Source organism: Mesoplodon mirus, assembly GCF_964341445.2.
Source record: "Mesoplodon mirus genome assembly, chromosome: 18".
Lineage (NCBI taxonomy): Eukaryota > Metazoa > Chordata > Mammalia > Artiodactyla > Ziphiidae > Mesoplodon > Mesoplodon mirus.
The window spans coordinates 10442593-10463068 of record NC_138994.1 but is presented as its reverse complement, the minus strand read 5'-3'; the positions used below and the strand labels follow the sequence as shown (position 1 = coordinate 10463068).

Below are 20476 nucleotides of genomic sequence, written 5' to 3'. Positions count from 1 at the left end.
GAAGATCCCACATGCCACGGAGCAACTAAGCCCGTGTGCCACAACTACTGAGCCTGTGCTCTAGAACCCGCAAGCCACAACTACTGAGCCTGTGTGCCACAACTACTGAAGGCTGCATGCCTAGAGCCCATGCTCTGCAACAAGAGAAGCCACCGCAATGAGAAGCCTGTGCACCGCAATGAAGAGTAGCCCCACTCGCCACAGCTAGAGAAAGCCTGTGCGCAGTAACGAAGACCCAACACAGCCAAAAATAATAAAATAAATAACTTTATTGAAAAAAAAGATCTGCTTTCTGTTGTATTTTTACTTTTTCTAGAATTTCATGTAAATGGAAACAGTATGTAGATCTGTGTCTGACTTCTTTCACTTAACATGAAATTGTTGCCTATATCAGTAGTTTGTTCCTTTTTATTGCTGAGTAGTATTACATTGGTGTATGTACCACATTTTTAAAATCCATTTACCAGTTGGTAGATGTTTGGATTGTTTCCAGTTTGGGGCTCTTGTGAATAATGCTTTTATGAGCATTCATGTACAAGTTTATGAGAAAATATGTTTTCATTTCTCTTGAGTAGATTACCTAGGAGCAGAATTATTGGGTCATAAGAAGCTGCTAAACCATTTTCCAGCGTGGCCATATGTGTTTGCATTCCCACCAGCAACGTATAAGAGTTCCAGTTGGTTGATATCAACACTTGGTATTGTCAGTCTTTATGTTTAGCCATTTTGGTGGGTGTTTAGTGGTATCTCATTGTTGGTTTATGTACATTTCCCTAATGACAAGTAATGTTGAACATCATTTCATGTGCTTAGTGGCCACTCATATATCTTCTGTTCAGATATGTTGCCCATTGTTTAAGCTGAGTTGTCTTATCGTTGAGTATAGAAGTTCTTTATATATTCTGTATATAAAGTCCTTTGTAGACACACACACACATATACGTGCACACACAATATGTTTTCTCCCAATCTTTTCATTTTCTTAGTCGTGTCTTTCAAAGACAGACATTTTTAATTTTGATAAAGATCAATTTATCATATTTTTATTTTATATTTCATGCTCTTGATGTTCTTTTTTTGAATCTCTACTTATCCCAAGATCATGAAGATTTTCTCCTCTGTTTTCTTTAGTAGTTTTAACTTTCTCTTTAGTTCTATGATCCATTTCAAGTTAATTTTTGTGTACGATGTAAGGTAAGGGTCAATGTTCATTTTTTCTAAATAGATATCAAGTTGTATCCAGACTGTCTTTCCCCATGAAATTACTTTGGCCATTCTTTTGAAAATTAATTGACCATATGTGCATGGGTCTATTTCTGGATTCTCTGTTCTGTTCCACTGATCCATTTGTCTATCCTTAGACCAAAGTACACTGTCTTGATTACTATAGCAATAAAGTAAGTCTGGAAATCAGGTAATGTAAGTCATAACTTTCTTTTTCAAAACTGTTTTAGCTATTTTAGGTCTCTTGTATTTCCATGTAAACCTTAGACTCAGCTTATCAATTTCTTTTAAAAGTCTGCTGGAATTTTGATTAGCATTGCACTGAATCTGTAGATCAATTTGGAGAGCATTAACATCTTAATGATATAGAGTCTTCCAATCTATGAACATGGTACACACTCTTATTTAGATCATCTTTAATCCCTCTTAGCAGTGTTTTATAATTTTAAACGTACAGGTCTTATCCATAATTTATTGAAATATTCCTAATTATTTTATGGTTTTGTAGATATTATTGATGGTGTTTTTAAAATTTCATTTTCTACTTGGTTGTTGCTAATATATAGAAATACAGTTGCATTTTATAATTGACCTTCTTTCTAAATTCATTTTAAGTATAATGATTTTTTTATAGAATACTTAGAGTTTTCTATGTATACAATCATGTCTACATAGAAAATCATAAAGAATTTTACATCTTTTCCAATCTATATGCCTTTTATTTCTTCTTGCCTTTTTGCATTGGCCAAGACCACTAGTACAATGATGAATAGCAGTGATAAGAACATTCTTGCTTTTCTTCTGTCCTTAGAAGAAACTCATTCATTCTTTTTACTGTTAATAGATGTTAGCTATAATTTTTTTTTAATTTTAAATTTAATTTAATTTATTTTTTTATACAGCAGGTTCTTATTAGTCATCAGTTTTATACACCAGTGTATACATGTCAATCCCAATCGCCCAATTCATCACACCCCCACTCCCACCCCCCCAAAATTTTTTATACATATCTTTTAGCAAGTTAGCTTGGTAAATTCTATTTCTATTCTATTCCTAGTTGACTATTCCTAATTGACTAAGAGTTTTTTTTTTTTAACTTGTGGGTTAGTGTTGAATTTTGTTAGATGCTTTTTCTCCATTTATTGAAATGATTGTATTTTTACTTGCTTACTCAGTTAATAAGGTAAAATGACATCGATTCATTTTTTAAACTTCCTTAAAATTGGTTGTTCTTTATTTGCAAACAACTTCAAACAAAGACAGTTTTGTGTGCATTAATTCATTTTTAAATGTTAAACCAATCTGTTATTCCTGAAGTAAACCCCACTTGGTCATGATGTATTATGCTTTTAGCCATTCTAGATATATAAATTCTTAAGTATAAATAGCAAACATAAAATAAGATCAGGATGATATGAAAAAAGATACATTTGAGAAATGGCAAAAGCTCTTGGAAATGGGTAACAAAAATGTAAAACTTAGTAGAAAGGTTGGAAAATAAAGTTTGAAGAAGTCTCCTAGAAAGCAGAGAGTTGTAAAGTATGAGTGAAATAAGTACAAAATCGGGGGCTAATTCTAGAAGTACACCTTTAACGATTAGAGCTTCTGTTCCTATTTCTTGTCAAAGAAATTACATTCCCCAGAATTGGAAGCCCCAAATCTCCACACTATAACGGCTGACTAAGTGCAACTGACTAAGCAGCTAGTCCAGATTGCAGCAGGATGGAGGGCCTCTGGAAGGCCGTCTCCAGGGGAAAATTGGAATGGATGAGTTTGAGTGTATGGAAAAACACACTGATGAGACTAATAGCAGAAATGTTGAAGTATTTGCAAAAGTTAATAGCTACATGGAAAAACGAGCAAGTGAAAAAATGAGGCAATTATTAACTCTAGGGGGGAAAAATGAGTGTATGGGAAAGAAGACGTGGTCATCTCTGTTTGCCTCAGCAAAGAACCATGTTTGCATAGTCCTAGTAATGTAAATTTGGACTATTGTTTTAACCAAAATTTATGTCAGAACTATGTTGGAAGAATGAAGGCAGGAATGTAGGGTGCAGGAAGTTGGTGTAGGAGAGCTTAGTCTTCACCTACCGTGGTAGGAGGTTGGTAAATAAATGTCTAAAATGGATAAGTCATGACATGTAAACAGCATTTAAGAATGATGATAAAAAGGAGGATAAACAGACAAAAGACTTGAAGGTAATTGCTTCTGCAGAGGGGTCAGTGGAGGGTTGGGTCACGAGAAATTTAAAAATTAACTTAAACAAAAAAACCCTATAAAAAACTTCTCTTACAGATATTGCAGTATTTCAGAATGTATTTGGCCAAAGTACATCCAGGTTTATTGTCACTTAAAGTTTCTCTAAACAAATCTTTAGAATCTAGGAATTTGTAGGTCTAGTATAGTGCTTTGAATGGTAGACCCATAGTAAGTTTTTGTTAATCAACAAATATTTCTATAAAAGCAGATTTGACTAACAACCTGTGTCTATTTTCCTTTTAGGTTTAAATTTTTGAAATTGAAGTAGGTCTACACGTTAGGAACTCATGTCTTTTCTTGTAAGTAAACCAGAGCGAATTAGGGTGAGTGCTTCTCTTCTTCTGGCTTTACTATTTTTTATTTTCTGAAAAGCAGTGTGTTTGGCAGATATTGTAGGAGGTTTTTTGGGGTTTTTTTATGTAATGTTCAGAATCATACAGAAGTGAGGGATGTAGAAAGTAAAGCAGGTATTGCAGCCTCCACTCCTAAGAAAAGAACTTGCAGGGACTTCCCTGGTGGCACATTGGTTAAGAATCCACCTGCGAATGCAGGGGACACGGGTTTGAGCCCTGGTCCGGGAAGATCCCACGTGCCGCAGAACAACTAAGCCTGTGCACAACTACAGAGCCTGTGTGCCACAACTACTGAAGCCCGCACGCCTAGAACCCGTGCTTTGCAACATGAGAAGCCACCACAATGAGAAGCCCGTGCACTGCAACGAAGAGTAGCCCCCGCTCGCCACAACTAGAGAAAGCCTGCGTGCAGCAGTGAACGCAGCCAAAAATAAATAATAAATAATTTTTTTAAAAAAAGAAACGAATTTGCAGGCAGAGGCTGACCAGTGACATAGAATATACCCACCAGCTTGTCTGATAGAGAAGAAACAAGGTGGCTTATTTTATGATTATCTGTCATTCAACATTAAATGAGTTGCTTGCCCTTTTCAGTGTAGATGTGTACCCACTAATGATCTGCCTGTTTCCTACATGTTTTCAGTGAGTTTGTGTGTTTTAAAAATCAGCATTGGACTTCCCTGGTGGCTCAGTGGTGGGGAGTACGCCTGCCAGTGCAGGGGACACGGGTTCGAGCCCTGGTCCAGGAAGATCCCACATGCCGCAGAGCAACTAAGCCTGTGTGCCACAACTACTGAGCCTGTGCTCTGGAGCCCGCGAGCCACAACTACTGAGCCTGCATGCCACAACTACTGAGCCTGTGCTCTAGAGCCTGCGAGCCACAACTACTGAGCCTGTGTGCCACAACTACTGAGGCCCGTGTGCCTAGAGCCTGTGCTCCGCAACAGGAGAAGCCACCTCAATGAGAAGCCCATGCACCACAACAAAGAGTAGCCCCCGTTCACCGCAACTAGAGAAAGCCCACGCGCAGCAACAAGGACCCAATGCAGCTGAAAATAAATTAATTAAAAAAAAATCAGCATCAGATTGTAGTCTTTGGAACACTTTTTTGAACCCGGGCCCTTGGCAGTGAAGGCAAGGAGTCGTAACCACTGGACCACCAGGGAACTCCCATCATAGGTTTTAATTGAAGGCTTTTTGAAAAATTTTATTACACCTGAGAACTTCACTAGCTAAAATGACCTCAAGAACAAATACTGGGTTTAGCTTCTTTACAAGCTTCCTAAATGATTTCCTAGAAGACTGTCTTGTTTCTTATCAAGTACTTAATTTCTAACTGCTGTAGTAATTATTTAAAAATTCTGTAACACTGTATGTGTACTGTGAGACATTGTGAATATACCACTTTCTCTTTTTTTTTCTTTTTTTTCTCTTTTGGCCGCACGGCTTGTGGGATCTTAGTTCCCCAAGCAGGGACTGAACCTGAGCCACAGCAGTGAAAGCCTGGAATCCTAACCACTAGGCCACCAGGGAACTCCCTTAATATACCACTTTCTTTAAATATTAAGGTGTAAATTATATTTTGTGTTCCAGTGAATATAAATTTTTATATCAATTTTTTTAAATTTACAGTGTTCTTTTTTTAATTTGGAAAAAATTGATATAGAGAATGATGTTATAAATTCATAGTCCATATTATGCAACTTATTTCTGAATGTTCCTTAATCTTCCTTTTTCTTATGTTTATGAGATAAGAATAATTTATATTGGAAAGAGTAAACCTCGCTATTAATTAAGAGAAACAAAACAATCCCTCTTTAGCCTGAACTCTACCCAGTGGAAAGAATACCCCTAAGCCAAGCTTTAATACCAGCCCTTGAGTGAAATATAACCTTGATCCCATTGCTTTTATGTATGAGCTTCTTTTCTATTTCAACCTAACCTGATTCAGGTGAAACCAGACCGCTGATCAGTATGATGGAAATCCAATACTAGTTTGAAATAGTCCAGTAATGGGAACCATAGATTAGTCATGCTAGTTTGGTCCTTGTAAACTTGGTAGAAAATGTAAACGTTGGTGATGTCTTTAGAAATCCTAGTGGATGAAAGAATATGCAGTCTGCTATTTCCTTTTACAAACTAATAGAGGCTTGTGAAAAACTGTTTCATCCCTATTTTCTGTGTGTAAATTCTAGTATTTTTCAAATTGGCATTAATGATCCAAAGCATCTGTAGTAGACAGCCATGGAATGAATAAGATGGAACCAAAAGGCAGTTTTATATATAGGAAGGACAAAAGCATTCTTCATTATTAGGGCCAGTACTACTTATTTCTCATCTGTCAGATTTAAGAATTGTTCATCAAACTAGGCAAAGAAGAATAGAGAAAGGAATTAATCTATTGTTTTCAGTTGATTTAAATCCAAGATTTTCAAAACTTTTCCATAGAAATGTAGCTTAACTGTACTGCATGATTCGCTTTTTGTAGTTGTCTTTTTGTCTGTCTATCTAATGGCTGATAGCTAATTTTTTGTGGCTTGGAAGAAATACTAATTCTCTTTGGGGTTTTCCTCTTTAGCGGTGGGTCTCGGAAAAGTTCATTGTTGAGGGCTTAAGAGATTTGGAACTATTTGGAGGTAAGTACAGTATGGCATTTAGCCATCACTTCAGGATAAATATCGCTGCCTTTTTTTGTTGATTAAATCAATTTATAGAAATTAGCAATTTAAGGGCAAGTTGTTATATTTGTTTGGCTACAGCTGTTATATTTACTTGGCTCCTTTTTGAATCCATGTTTTCCCCAAAATTTGAGGACTAATCTGGCAGTTGTCCTTGGCCTGTCTTGATTGTTAGAAAGCCAGTATTTACTTAAAAGCACACGTGTTTCTTCTAAGTATTTTTCTATGAAATACATATTCTTAAAGGAAAAAAAGTAGGTGTTTAAAAGTCTCTAGCCTTGAAGATTTAAAAAATAAAATTATAGTCAGGACAAAGGTAGCAGTGATATAAAAGTTATGGTTTTTCTGATCAATCTAGTTGACTCATCTTTTCATGAGACTTAGAGACTAGAGGAAAAAAAATCTGTCAGGACAAAAACACTGACTTCCTATTGTAAAATCTAAATGTTGATTCAGAAGTAAAGTAGGTTTGCAACTTTGAGGTTTAACAAATCCAGGCACTCCCCTTTGGCTATTTTCCAACTGAGCTGTTTTGGGAACTGTGATCTTGACCTAAGGCAAGGAAAATTCTTTTTCTATAAAAATAATAGTTGTAAAGCCCCTTTCTTTTTATCTGTACACCATGATACTCTCTTCAGCTCCTATAGCTAAAGAAATAGGTTATCAGATAGAGTATGTTGGTTAACTGATCCAAACTACCTCGAGAGGCTTGAGTAATTGAAAACTCAAACTTGTTAGTTAGTAGGTGGCACCTATTAATTTATCTTCCCTACTACCACTCAAAGAACTTCTGGAGTTGAATTGTTCATGAACTTTGTCAAAGGGTTTTATAGAAGACAACTAAGAGTTTAGAAAAAGGATGAGTTATTTTTGTTTTGGTTATAAAGAATAAAAATAATCTGCACAGTAAAGGAAAGGCTAATGGAACAAAAACACTATGTTCTGGTGCTATTCTAATTTTTTTCCCCATCATTCATGGCAATACAGTGGTTTAAAAGTAAACATTGGCATTGATGGAAATTGAGTTGGAAGTCCAGTTTACATTAATTAGCTAAAAATATTCCAGTTATGTGAATTAGATGAATGGATTTTGGTTTCAGTGTCTTGAGTGTAGGATCTCTGGATGTCTTTTGATAATTCCCTAGTCTCTGATCTGAGGAGGATGAAGAGATTGTTCTGTATATGGTTTGCAGCTTAATGAAGTGTATGTTACCGAGGTGATTCAGCTTGGAATTTGCCTTCTGCTCTAAGAAGCCTTGGTTTGATTTCCTTTTACCTATTCACCTGGCTTCTTATCTTTGACTTGTAAGAAGCCCCTCTTAAGCACCCGCTCCTGCCATTTGTATACCAGAAAACTGATGTCCATGGCACACACACAAAAATCTTATTTTGATAAATTGAGGCTAATGTACTGTGCACCCAATATCTAGCAATATAATTTAAGATATTTGGAGACGTGTAATCATTCCAATACTTTACAGTTAAAATCTTTACTTTGATCACTTTTCAGAATAGAGAAAATAGAAGGCACAGATACAGAATTTGTCTTCTTTTGGAGCAGAAAGTCATTTAAGTTGTCCTTTGCTTTATTCATATTCATCAGGAGTAGCAGGGGGCCACAAAGCCCTTTTGCTTTATTTTCATTTAGAATAGAATGTATCTGACTGGAGAATCAAATTGGGTAAATGGTCCCACAAACACACGTTACTGTATTAAAACTTTTTTTTTCTTTTTTTTTGGCAAAACCGTTTTCGAGTCCCTGCACTCCCTGGGAAATAGCCAACCATGTATATAATTTTATAACGAATTTTTTGTTCACAGTATAAGACTGAAACTAGCCTATTGAAAGTAACATTGTGTGCTGATGGAAAGTAATTGTATGACCAGAACTATAGCAGTTGAGTTGTACTCAGTAAAGAATACCCGTAGAATAAGAGCCTTGACAAGTTTTGAAGAGCCGTAGATTCATGTTTAAAACTCCATCTATCTGCAGCATTTTTACTGTGGATCTCTGGGTGTGTGTGTGTGTGTGTGTGTGTGTGTGTGTGTGTGTGTGTTTATACGTAGCACTGCAGGCACTTTTTGCTGTAATGATTCTTAAATGGTTTCCATTAGTAAATGTAGTCCTAATTGCTGTTCTGAATGTGGGTGTGTCTTCTTCCAAAACCCAAAATGCCAACACTCGATCTCTCCACTCCAGAGCAGCCTCCGGGTGACACTCGGAGAAAAGTAAGTGATTTTCCAGGCTCTAGTACTGTGGCTTGTTGCATGGAGGTGACTTGTGGAATGTTGTATGTTTTTTTGGTTGGCTTATCATTTTATGTTTCTGCTCATCTGTCATTGAGTTTTATACGTGGTATAATTCTTCTACTTGTGGGGACTTAGGTTTCACCCTAGAGAGATTCTGATGTGTACTTTGAAAACTGAAAAACTCTCAGGCACTTTTTCTCTCTCCTCCCCTTTGTAGCCCTACCAGTCACCTGCCACCCCCTCCAAAAACTAAAAGGGACAGTTTCAACACTCTGACATGTGGTTATCTTTCAGTGGCTAGTAGTACTAAATTTCCCATCCTTAGTCTATTAATAATAGATTTCAGTCCACAGAGGTAATGTAGATCTCTGTCTAGATTATAAGGCAGGACGTCAAATCTAGTTTAAAAACAAAACCCCATGTTTTAAAGTACAAAACAGAAAATGTATTTTTTTTTGGCAGAAATTTCAAGACTCTTGCCCTGCTTCTTACTCTTCTAGTTTATTTTACCAGTGGAAATAACAGCAGCGTACCAAGCTGCTTATTTTTTTAAATTTATTTATTTGTTTGTTTATTTATTTATTTTTGGCTGCCTTGGGTCTTCGTTGCTGCACACAGGCTTTCTCTAGTTGGGGCAAGCTGTGGCTTCTCTTGTTGCGGAGCATGGGCTCTAGGGCACGTGGGCTTCAGTAGTTGTGGCATGTGGGCTCAGTTGTTGTGGCTTGCAGGCTCTAGAGCGCATGCTCAGTAGTTGTGGCGCATGGGCTTCGTTGCTCCACAGCATGTGGGATCTTCCCAGACCAGGGCTCGGACCTGTGTCCCCTGCATTGGCAGGCGGATTCTTAACCACTATGCCCCACCAGGGAAGTCCCCAAGCTGCTTTTGATACTGTGAATCAGTGTCTTATACAGAGAGGATAAGAGCCCTTTTCTCCATAGACTTCTTCCTCTTTTCAGATAACAGACCTTTGTGCCTTTTGCAGGCAGCTCCAAGGTGAGCGAAGGGTAAGGCTGCTGACTAGGAATTTCTTTCTGAGTAAAGCTTGGCTGCGCTTTACTAGCCAAGAGCACTTCACTATCAGATCCCAATACTTTCCAGTCAGGAGACCAACAATGTGCCCTATAGGATCAGTTGGGTATTCTTCCAGAGTACAGTGCCAATTATATATAGTTCTTATATTTTCACAGGTGTCAAAAGTTATCCTGTGTGAAACCTTTGGGAGGTTGAATGTACTTATTTGTTGGACATTTCATAAATATTGTGTTTGTGTGCTTTATTGTATTTTGTCTTTAAACAAGCTCTTTAAACAAAGTTATCATTTTATGGTCATTTCTGGATAGCAGTAGCTTATGTATTTTTCAAATGCTTCAAAATGAACAAAGTGCTTTTCATGGTGGGGGAAACTAATTTGATAGAATTAGTTTCTTTCTCTAGGCAATTTGAGATTATACATTATACTAATAAAACTGTGCCATGCTATGTTTAATGAGAATGGGCTAGATATCTCCTTTTCATCTGAATTTTGACCTTTTCTAAATCTGAAGCAGTATAATGGACTAACCTGCCTTTCTTGTGGTAAAACCAGACCAAATCTCTTCCTTTCAAAATACTGCCTTTGTTTGTTTTCCTAAATAAAGGTCGCCTTCTGTCTGAGTTCAGACTATAGAACATCCACAAAGTAGAAAGCATCTATTTTAGGGTCATTTCCAGGGAGTTGGGGGCAGGGTAGAGGGGTCACAGCAGCCACCAGACTAGTTCATTTCATGCGATTCTGGATTGCCCAATGAACTCATATTCCCAATTACCTAAAGAATTTCATTTTCTAAACCTAACACTTTGAAGTAGTTTTCCATAGTCAACAAAGACAGTAGAAATATTGTCAAGTTACGAACGAATCATATCAGTAGTTTAATGAATCATTTCTCACCTAGGCTCAACAAAAGTGTGGCTTTAGTGTGTAGCCTGGTAGGTAGTATGTCTTACGTGCGCTCCTGGCAAGGAAAAGGGAGATAGGTAATTTTAAGAAAAAAGTATCCTATATGTAGTTTCTCCAAAGGGAGTTATTTAAAGTGCATATAAAAGAATTTTTTAAAATCTCAGGTCTCAGCTGTCCCTCATAGTCCGTTTCTTTTTCAAATTAGAGAAACAAGGAGTTTGCCTAGAGATCAGAGGAGAGACCTTCAAATACAAAGTCGTTCTAGGTTTGTCCTCATTGGGGCCATATTGTTACCTGCTAAAAAATGCAGTACTTTCTCACATGCAGGTGTCAGATTCTGATCTGTGAAGTTCTGGTAACAGGGGAGCTAGGGAATGTGTTGTAGGAGGGCTGGCATTTGCAGTATAAGTCAGCATGTTGAACTGTCTCCAGTGGAACCGACTGGTACGTTTGCTCTCCTCTTCAGCCCATGGGAATAACAAGGTCATGGGCAGAAAACCTCCTGAGTTCAAACGTTGCTTAGATGATGACTTTTTAAGTAGATGCCAGCACCGTTGTAGGCATTGGGGAATACATCAGTGAAAAAGACAGACAGGCCCTGCCCCGACAGAGCTTGCATTCTAGCAGAGAAGACAGGCAATAGACAAAATAAACTGCAGTACCACTATGAAGAAAATCAAGTAAGATGACATAATAAAGTGACTGGGAGCTACTTTACTTGGCAGGACAGTCTTCAATGAATAGGTGACATTTAAGTTGAGATCTCAAGGACGAGGAGAAGCAGCGATGAGAAAATGGTGGGGCAGGAGCGTTCCAAAGGGACAGCTGGTGCGAGTTTGCTAAGACTGCTGGTTCGTGGGGGTCAGGTGCAGTGAGTCAGTGCAGCCCTATGTGGGGTGAAGTCGTGGAAGTAGGCAGCGGCCGGATCGTGTGGATCCTCACAGGCCAGGGTAGGGGGTGTTGGGTCTGAAAGCAAGCCCCTGAGTTTTGTGTTAACTGGGGACACTGATTTTATTGAGGGCAGGTCGATACTTGAGAAAACAGCAAAGCAGAGCAAGGGTATGTGCAGCGGGCTAGAGGTATAAGGTTAAGACAGGACTCTCCAAAGTTAGCTTAGCCTGCAGCGAAACTCTCAACAGCTGGGGAGTCGCCATTTCGGAGCTCTTGGTTTAGGCTTTTTGCTCAAATTGTTACCGAGTCCAAGCTCGCTCTGCTCGCCGCACAGCAGGTCAATAACTCGGGAGACGAGGTGTTGAGGCGAGGGATATGACTTGATTCAGAAAGCCTGCAGACCGAGAAGATGGCAGACTAGCGTCTCCAAAAAAACCATCGTATCGGAGTCTGGATGCCAGTTTCTTTTATAGAACAGAGCGGGGAGGAGATGAGGAAGTAAAGTAAAAAGGCCGTAAGTTTTGCAAATATGCCCTGGAATGGCCAGCCTCAGGGAGCGGAAGTGTTCGTTTCTTCTTTCTTGCAGCCATCCACAGGTAGACAGGGTCAGGATGCTTCCCTGAACAAAGGCACTTTGGTTTAACATTCAGGCAGAGGGGCAGGTTCCCTGAGGCAGGCCATTGTGTATAGACAGTATCCTTTAGTGAACAAAAGCGATGGAAGCAAAGCTTAAAGTAAAAGAAACAGATCCAACGTGGAGTCAGATTTGGCTCTTCCCTGTTACAACATCTGTACTCCATTTTGTTCCTTGATTGTCTGTATCCCTCTCACCTGTGTGAGGCACTGGCCTGGCACCAGTATCTTGTTTTGAAGACAAGATAGTTTCAAGAAGCTACAGTGGCTATTAAGTCATCCTAGAATCTGTTTTCAGAGCATTTGGAAACACAGACACCTGTAAAAAAACAAAATCAAACCAACTTTAACTATCGATCCAGCCCTATTTATGAGTCTCTGTTTTCTCCATTTTCTCTGTTCCATCTTCTTTGCTGAACAGGAGAGTGACCAAAAAGTAGACAGCAAAAGAGAGAGGGGAAGAACAGAATTCATATTTATTGAATACCTGTGATACACTGAGTAGTGCCAAGCTCTTTACATATTTTATCTCATTTCATAGTCACAGCAACCCTATGAAGTGGGAATTGTTCCACTGATGAGATGATGAAGATCCCAGGGCTTAGAGGTACCTGCCCAGGGTCACAGAGTTCAAGTTCAAGTTCTATCCCTGACCCCTCAGCCTAGAGTCTTCACATTATACCATATGTTTTACTTAAAATAGCCTTTCCCAAATCATCTTCCCCCAAATTTAACAGATGTTAGGCACAAAAGACTTCTCTGGACAGGTATCAGGTTAAACAAAGTTAAACTTTGTCAAATTACAGAACTTCTCAAAGCCCTTAATGTGGGAGTACCCCTTGTGATTGTCCTTGAGAAAGAGAGTGCTGCATTTTGTAACTTAATTGGACGTGTAAACATTTTTCATGCGTTAACTGGCAGATCCGTGTTCCGTGGGGCCTCCTTTGGGGAAATCCTGCATTAAAACAACTAGGTAGAAAAGTGGACAAGAGACAGAAAGAGGCATTTTCACTCTGGAGAAAACCCACGTAGCCAATAAATACATGAAAAGATGCTCAACTTCATTAGCACTCGGAAATGTAAATCAAACCCACAATGAGACTGGCAAAAATGAAGTCTGAATATACCAAGTGTTGGGGGAAAGATGGATCAACAAGAACATACACGTATTGCTGGTGGGAATGTAAATTGATACAACCATTTGGAAAACCGTTTGGCATTTTCTTCTAAAGTCGAATGTTCATATACTCTGTGACCTCCAGTTCCACTCCTAGGTGTAAGCTTTAGCGTAACTCCTGCATATATGTGTCAAGAAACACATTCAAGTGTGTTTTTAGTAACACAGTTCATAATAGCAGGATGAAAAGTAACCGCAAAAGCCCATCAGCATTGGAAGGATAAATTGAGGTATGTTCACAAGATGAGTATTATACAATATGGCTAAATACAACAATGTAGGTGAATCTTAGAAATATAAAGATTAAATTAGAACTGTGATTTGCTAATAGGGCTCAATTCTACTTGACTGGGTTCCTCTTAATGTTAAGTGGTGCTGGAGGTAAAACCCCATTTGGTTTCTTTCGTCATTGGCAGCATCAATTGTTTTGAAACCAGATGTGTTTCAAACATCAGGCACCCGCCCCCCACACCCCAAGGTGATACCAGCACATCAGAATATTCTCGACTCGAGCACTTTTCTGTCTCGTGCTGAGCCAAGAGACTCCGTGTATTCAAAGACCTTTTCCTGATCAGAGGGCAGGTTTATGAACGCAGCATATGAAATGCGAGCTGGCCTAAGGCTCTTTGTTTCAGTTAGACATACATCTCAAGAAAGAGGATCCAAAAGAAAGAAAAATACTCACAGTCCCTAAATCATACAAATAAATTTAGGTTTGGAAGAAGGAAACTGAACCTATTAAACTCAAGGAAGAGCTGTTGGCCTGCCATGTATTTTGCTGGGCACTTTTCCATCAGGACCTCACATGTGACACCCACATCCTAAGTGGCTGGGATCCAGCTTCATTTGCAGCCTGAGTGCACAGGGACGAGGGAGCAGGTCACTTCTGCTGCCTGGGATGATGGCTGAGACCTGACAGCTCTGTTCCCTGCCTGCAGCCCAGTGTGTTAGCTGTTTTCTGGCTTCACTTGGAAATGTCAGGGAATGATTGGTCTGGCCTCTTGGTTTGCTAACAAGGGGGCCTCTTATGGCCACATTTTGCCTATAGCAAGATTCAGTGTTTAATCTTCGGGATTTTTTAGTCAGGACCTTAAAAATAGGACCCTAGGGACTTCCCTGGTGGCGCAGTAGTTAAGAATCTGCCTGCCAATGCAGGGGACACGGGTTCAAGCCCTGGTCCAGGAAGATCCCGCATGCTGTGGAGCAACTAAGCCCGTGTGCCACAACTACTGAGCCTGCATGCCACAACTACTGAAGCCCACGAGCCTAGAGCCCATACTCTGCAACAAGAGAAGCTGCCACAATGAGAAGCCCGCGCACCACAAGAAAGAGTAGCCCCTGCCCGACACAACTAGAGAAAGCCCGCACACAGCAACAAATACCCAACGCAGCCAAAAAAAAAAAAAAAAAAGACCCTAATGCAGCAGGAAATTCAAGAGAAACCCCACCTCTCCATTCCCCTTCTCTTTTCTAAATGTGCCTTTCTCCAGACATCCTTTCCCAAGTAAGAATTTCATAGTTTTTAGCAGATGAGCCAGCTGTTGGGAAGGACAAGCAAATCAACTGTTGAGTAGAAGTGGCCCTTGTCCCCATCCCCACTTGTAGGTAGCGCTCACACTTACTCTGATTTTAGTGCCAATTACTGCATTGAACAGCTGATGTTTTACTTTATATTTCTCATCAAATAGTGCTGGAACTGTTTCTTTGCTCCAGGGTCAGAATTTGTATGTTTGTTTACATGCCAGTCTCCTTGTGGGTCTGAATTACCATCTCCCCACTCTCATCCCGTCCCCAAGGTTCTCTTACTAACCTGTTTTTCTTTTTCTTTAGACCAATGAGGCGAGTGCAGAGTCGATAGCATCCTTTTCTAAACAGGAGATCATGAGTAGCTTTCTGCCAGAGGGAGGGTGCTATGAGCTACTCACCGTTATAGGTAATGTCCAGGACTGTCATGCTCCAGGGGATCAGGGCAGCCTTCTCAGCATCCTCAGATGAATGTGTGCCAGAAGCTGTCAGCCAGTTAGCAGGATTCGTGGAGACAAAACTGGCTTTTGTGGTTCTTCTATGGTTTTCTTCTTCCAAGTGTAGGGGAAGAGATCATGTTTCCAGGAGAGAAGCTCTTTTCAATTTTTTCTTTTGGACGGTACACTTCTGGTGTCCTGGGCCATAGTCAGTTAGAATAGTTGGCTGAGAAGGAACTGATGGAAGAAAAATCAAGAAATAACAGAAATGAAAGTTTTAACTTGAATTTTCTTTTAAAATCAAGTCTCTTTAAGGAAGATGAAAACTTGTGTTGCTCGTCCCTGTTTATGGCATTTCTCTTTTCTTTTAGGCAAAGGATTTGAGGACCTGATGACAGTGAACCTAGCAAGGTACACACCAGCGGGAGAGTATGTGACAGTACGAAGGATTAACCTAGAAGCTTGTTCCAATGAGATGGTGACGTTCTTGCAGGTAATCAAACGTGAATGTGACACTTGGAGGGTGGTGTCTCAGTTCCAGTAGTAACCACGAGGCGTCTTTACATGTGTCTTCTGAAATAGCTGGCAGGAAACGAGGGTAGACCAAGCCAAGAAGTTACGGAAGCTCTTGGTGAAGAATCTTGGGCATTTGGCATTAAGGGTTCTATAACACTGCTCAGCCCAATTTATATTCCCCTCTTCTTCACCAGCTCCTCCTGTGACTCATTTATTCATGTACTTATTATTCAGAGAGGCTAAGTAACTCGCCCCTGGCGCACACACTAGTAAGTGGCAGAGGCAGGCTTCACACCCAGACAGTCTCTTTCCAGGTGCGGGGCAGCTCGCCTGGCCACGGGCGACCGTCTTCCGACTCTTAGTGTCCTGTTTGCCTGAGGTTCCTTTCTTCTGGAGAAGCAAGTAGCTGCCCTCTTGTTAAACTGGGAGACACTGTAAGTCTAGTCAGTGCCTGGGGGTGAAGGCTTGCCCTGGGAACTCCCTAGATTTAGGGCCTGGCTCAGTGTATCTTCAGTACAGTTGGCTGCAGCCCCTCCCCCCGTCTTCAATTACAATGTTTTTCTGAACTCACGCTTATCTGACGGTGCTCCAGTACCAGTTCATGTGTTAGGAGTAGTTTTGGGGTCTGAGGATGGAACAGAATGTCAGTCCCAGCTCAGTTATTTGGGAAAAAACATATCTGAGTTTGTTCTAGAGCATATTTGAGCTTTGTGATTCTTTTCTTTATCCTGTACAGCCGTGGACAGGTAGAAGGTGCTGCCTATTTGACCTTGGCTCATTTCCCAGAGGCCAGGGCCCTGGAGTTCCTGCAGTTCTTTTGTCCAAATTTTTTTTCACATCTTCTGTCCAAATTTATTTTAAAATTCCATCAGTCTTACACTTTTCATAGCTGCTTCTGAAGAAGGGAGCTCTCAACCTGAGGTCGCTGGAGAAATCTATTCTAATGTTTAGTAGTTGTTGTTCGTTCTTTAATGCTTTCTTTCTGTGTTTCTATTGCTAACAACATTTTCCTTTATAATAGGAAAACACTTTTTTGTTCTATCTTTTTTTTTTAATTTTAAAATTTTATTGGGTCTTTGTTGCTGTGTGCTGGCTTTCTCTAGTTGCAGCGAGTGGGGCTACTCTTCGTTACAGTGCGCGGGCTTCTCATTGTGGTTTCTTGTCTTGTTGCGGAGCACGGGCTCTAGGCGCACGGGCTTCAGTAGTTGTGGTTCGCAGGCTCTAGAGCGCAGGCTCAGTAGTTGTGGCGCACGGGATCGAATCAGTGTCCCCTGCATTGGCAGGCGGATTCATAACCACTGCGCTACCAGGGAAGTCCTTGTTTTCTTATCTTAAAGAGGAGTTCTGTGCCTGGGCTCTTGAAGTTGAGCTAAGCTTATAACTTCCTAAGTCTGCAGTAGGCGGTTTGTTTTCATGGCCTCCAAGGTGGTGCACTGTGACCCTCTGCTGTGTTGTTAGCAGTTTCCCTGTTGGCAGGGAATGGTTTCTCGAGGTGCTTTAGGATTGGCTGGCAGAGCCCAAGTTAGGCAGAAGCTGGCGAAGCAGGGCTGGCTTCCCTGCTGAGATGGCAGAGCCTGGTTCCTCTCATACTGGTGGCACCTGCTCGGGCTGCTCCCAGGATTCTGAGCAGGACACGCAGGGAGGCCTAGGTCCTCGTATTATTCATGCTGCCACCTTCATGTTGAGCATCCTGCTCGGGGCTCCTTGGTTCTGACTGCATCTCACCATTGCTTACAGGGGGAGCTCCATGTCTCTAAGCTCTTCAGCCATCCCAATATCCTGCCGTATCGAGCCACCTTTATTGCGGACAATGAGCTGTGGGTTGTCACATCATTCATGGCCTACGGTGAGTGGGGAAGGGGTCCTGGCAGAGATGGGCTCTAAGAACTCTGCTGTCGGCTTGCTCACGCACTGTCACCCTTTGCTCCGTCCCCACGATCCTCTTCCTCAGGCTCTGCAAAGGACCTCATCTGCACACACTTCATGGACGGCATGAATGAGCTGGCGATTGCTTACATACTGCAGGGGGTGCTCAAGGCCCTGGACTACATCCACCACATGGGATACGTGCACAGGTGCTTTCTTGGGCCTATTAACCCTTTATAAGAGTGGTATCTGGGCCCGTGAGCCCTCAAGTAAAGGTTGACTGAAGTTAGTGAAGCCAGAGTTTAAATCAAGGGTCGAATCCTGACCTTGCCTCTGCTGGGAGGGCAGAGCATTTCCCCTGTCAGTGCTAAAGCTACTGACTTTCTCTTTACCGAGCAGCTTGGTCCTGGGTATGAGGGGAACACCTGGCGTGGGCCTCTGCGCCCCACCCTCTCCTTCCTTGGAGCACCCATACTGGGGTGTGCCCTGGAGTCAGCCCTATGCTGGGAGGCTCGGGAGAAGACAGATTGCTCTGAAGATGGTGTCCAGAAAAGCGGCTCGTGGTAGGGAAGATAATAAAACTAGGACTCCTACCTAACTCCACATACAAAGGAGCACTTCAGATAGATTAAAGGCCTACATGGAAACTATAGACTTAGATAGAAGGAAATGCAAGGAAATATTTTCATGACCTGAGGCATACCATAACTTCTAAATGTTTTACATGCACAAAACATAAATAAGGCAAAAAATGGATGGAATTGATAATATCAAGATTAAAACTTTCTCTCCAATACAGGACACCAGGAACAAAGTTAAGAAAGGAGTTACAGCGTGGAAGATGTTAGTTTTGTCTAAAACACACAGGAGATTAGTAACAAGGAAATTTTGTTAATCAATAAGAAAAGGATAGCAAAGCAATAGAAAGATGAGCAAGGGATATGGAGTTTATAAAAGAAGACCCGAAAGACTAATGGTCATCTGAACAGACACTCAAATCTAGTAAGAATCAGAAAATCAAATTAAAACAGGAGGATGTCACCTTATACCCGGGGGACTGGCTGTAATTCAGAGGCTGGGTGAGGACCAGTGTGGTGAAGAGGTGGGTCTCCCATCCGGATGGTGGAAGGTGGCCCAACACAGCCACTCAGGGTCACTCGGAACCAGGACTGTCAGTGCGGCCTCTGGGTGCATACCCCAAAGAAACCCTCCCACAGGCCCATCAGGGGACATGTATGTGGACATGATTGTTCATATTTGTGGTGATGAGAGGCAGCCCGAGTGTCCTTCCTGGAAGAATGGATTAGTAAGTGTCAGACCCCACTCCGGAGTGCAGGTGGCATTTAGAAGCAACAGTCAGGTGTATACAGTTGGCAACACAGATGGATCTTGGAAACATTACACTGAAGAATGGGCTGCATAACAGAGTACCATTAGGTCAATAGAAAACGCACGAGAGAAAACAATATACTTTCGAGAATACCTACAAACAGAAAGTACAGATTAAAGGCAGTAGACGGTAGAGGAAGCAGTGGTCTGTAAGCATAAAAGAGAACTTTAACAAAACATAAATAAGTTTTAAAGTCTGGTGATATGTAAATGGGGTCCTGCTATTTTTTCTTTTTGTGTATGTTTGAAAATTTTCATAAAAATGCATGTTCTTGTATATATATATATGTATGTATCTGCGTGTAGTACACACACCCCTGCCAGGGGAGAGAGCTGACTGGGTCTAGTGTGTGAAGACAAAGGTTTGTGGTGTGAGGGGCTCCTGCTGCCCTGTGACCCCCCTCCCCGCCCCACAGGAGCGTCAAAGCCAGCCATGTTCTGATCTCAGCGGATGGGAAGGTCTACCTGTCTGGCTTACGCAGCAACCTCAGCATGATCAGCCACGGGCAGCGGCAGCGTGTGGTCCACGACTTTCCCAAGTACAGTATCAAGGTTCTGCCATGGCTCAGCCCAGAGGTCCTGCAGCAGGTCTGTGAACTGGGTCTCAAGGAGCCCCCATTCCCCACCAACTCGTGATTCCCCAAGGAGGCCTTCAGGGATTTCCGGGGATGGGGGTTCCTAGAGGGAGGGCTTCCCTGGTGGCAGGTAGGACTGGGATGCCTCTCGCATGGATGTTCCACGCCCTTGGCAGGTGATGTCGTCCTCCCCGCCCAACCCCGGGGAGGGTCCCAAACCGCGCCTGAGGCTCCCTTCAAAGATGCTGCCATTTCCTGGGAAGAGGAGCGTCTGGGAAACGTTTGGCGCTCCTTACATCCCCGTCCTAAGCGGGAGCACTTCCTCCTGCCACAGAGCATCAGCAAGGCATTCGTTCCTTCTAAAACAGCAGTGACCCCTCGGCAGTACAGGCGAGGAAAGTCTCAGCAGCCGGTCCCGATCTGGGGACAGGCCTTCTTGGCCTCTCCCCAGTTTTTGCTCCACTCGCTTCTTTCTCTAAGAACAAGGGCCAAGGCTACAGTGTGGAGTGACCTGTGGCTCTTTTCTCCTGATTTAGAATCTTCAGGGTTACGATGCCAAGTCTGACATCTACAGTGTGGGAATCACGGCCTGTGAACTAGCCAATGGCCACGTCCCCTTTAAGGATATGCCTGCCACCCAGGTGAGCCTGCAGCCCGGGGGTTTCCGTCTGCCTGTCTGCCTTCCACAAACACTTGCTGAGGAACTGCCACGCGCAGGACACCAGCCTGGGATCTAAGATGAAAGACCCAGTTCTTTCCTTCAGGAG

The 20476-nt window shown here is 41.7% G+C and overlaps 1 protein-coding gene across 10 annotated transcripts in view; it reads left to right on the top strand.

Annotated features, from left to right (window-relative positions):
* Positions 1-20476, top strand: part of STRADA (STE20 related adaptor alpha) — a 29125-nt gene that overhangs the window by 4886 nt on the left and 3763 nt on the right. For 2 of the 10 annotated variants that reach the window (XM_082603264.1, XM_082603263.1), the window contains exons 2-8: positions 3728-3783; positions 15233-15335; positions 15735-15856; positions 17617-17725; positions 17831-17954; positions 19551-19722; positions 20246-20350. In XM_082603264.1, the coding sequence (XP_082459390.1) occupies positions 3772-3783; positions 15233-15335; positions 15735-15856; positions 17617-17725; positions 17831-17954; positions 19551-19722; positions 20246-20350 (747 nt within the window). In that variant the 5' untranslated portion in view covers positions 3728-3771. Of the gene's footprint in view, positions 1-3727; positions 3808-6415; positions 6474-8715; positions 8745-12812; positions 12833-15232; positions 15336-15734; positions 15857-17616; positions 17726-17830; positions 17955-19550; positions 19723-20245; positions 20351-20476 lie in introns of those variants that run through there. The other 8 variants (XM_082603262.1, XM_082603260.1, XM_082603268.1 and 5 more) reach the window with 6 other exon arrangements.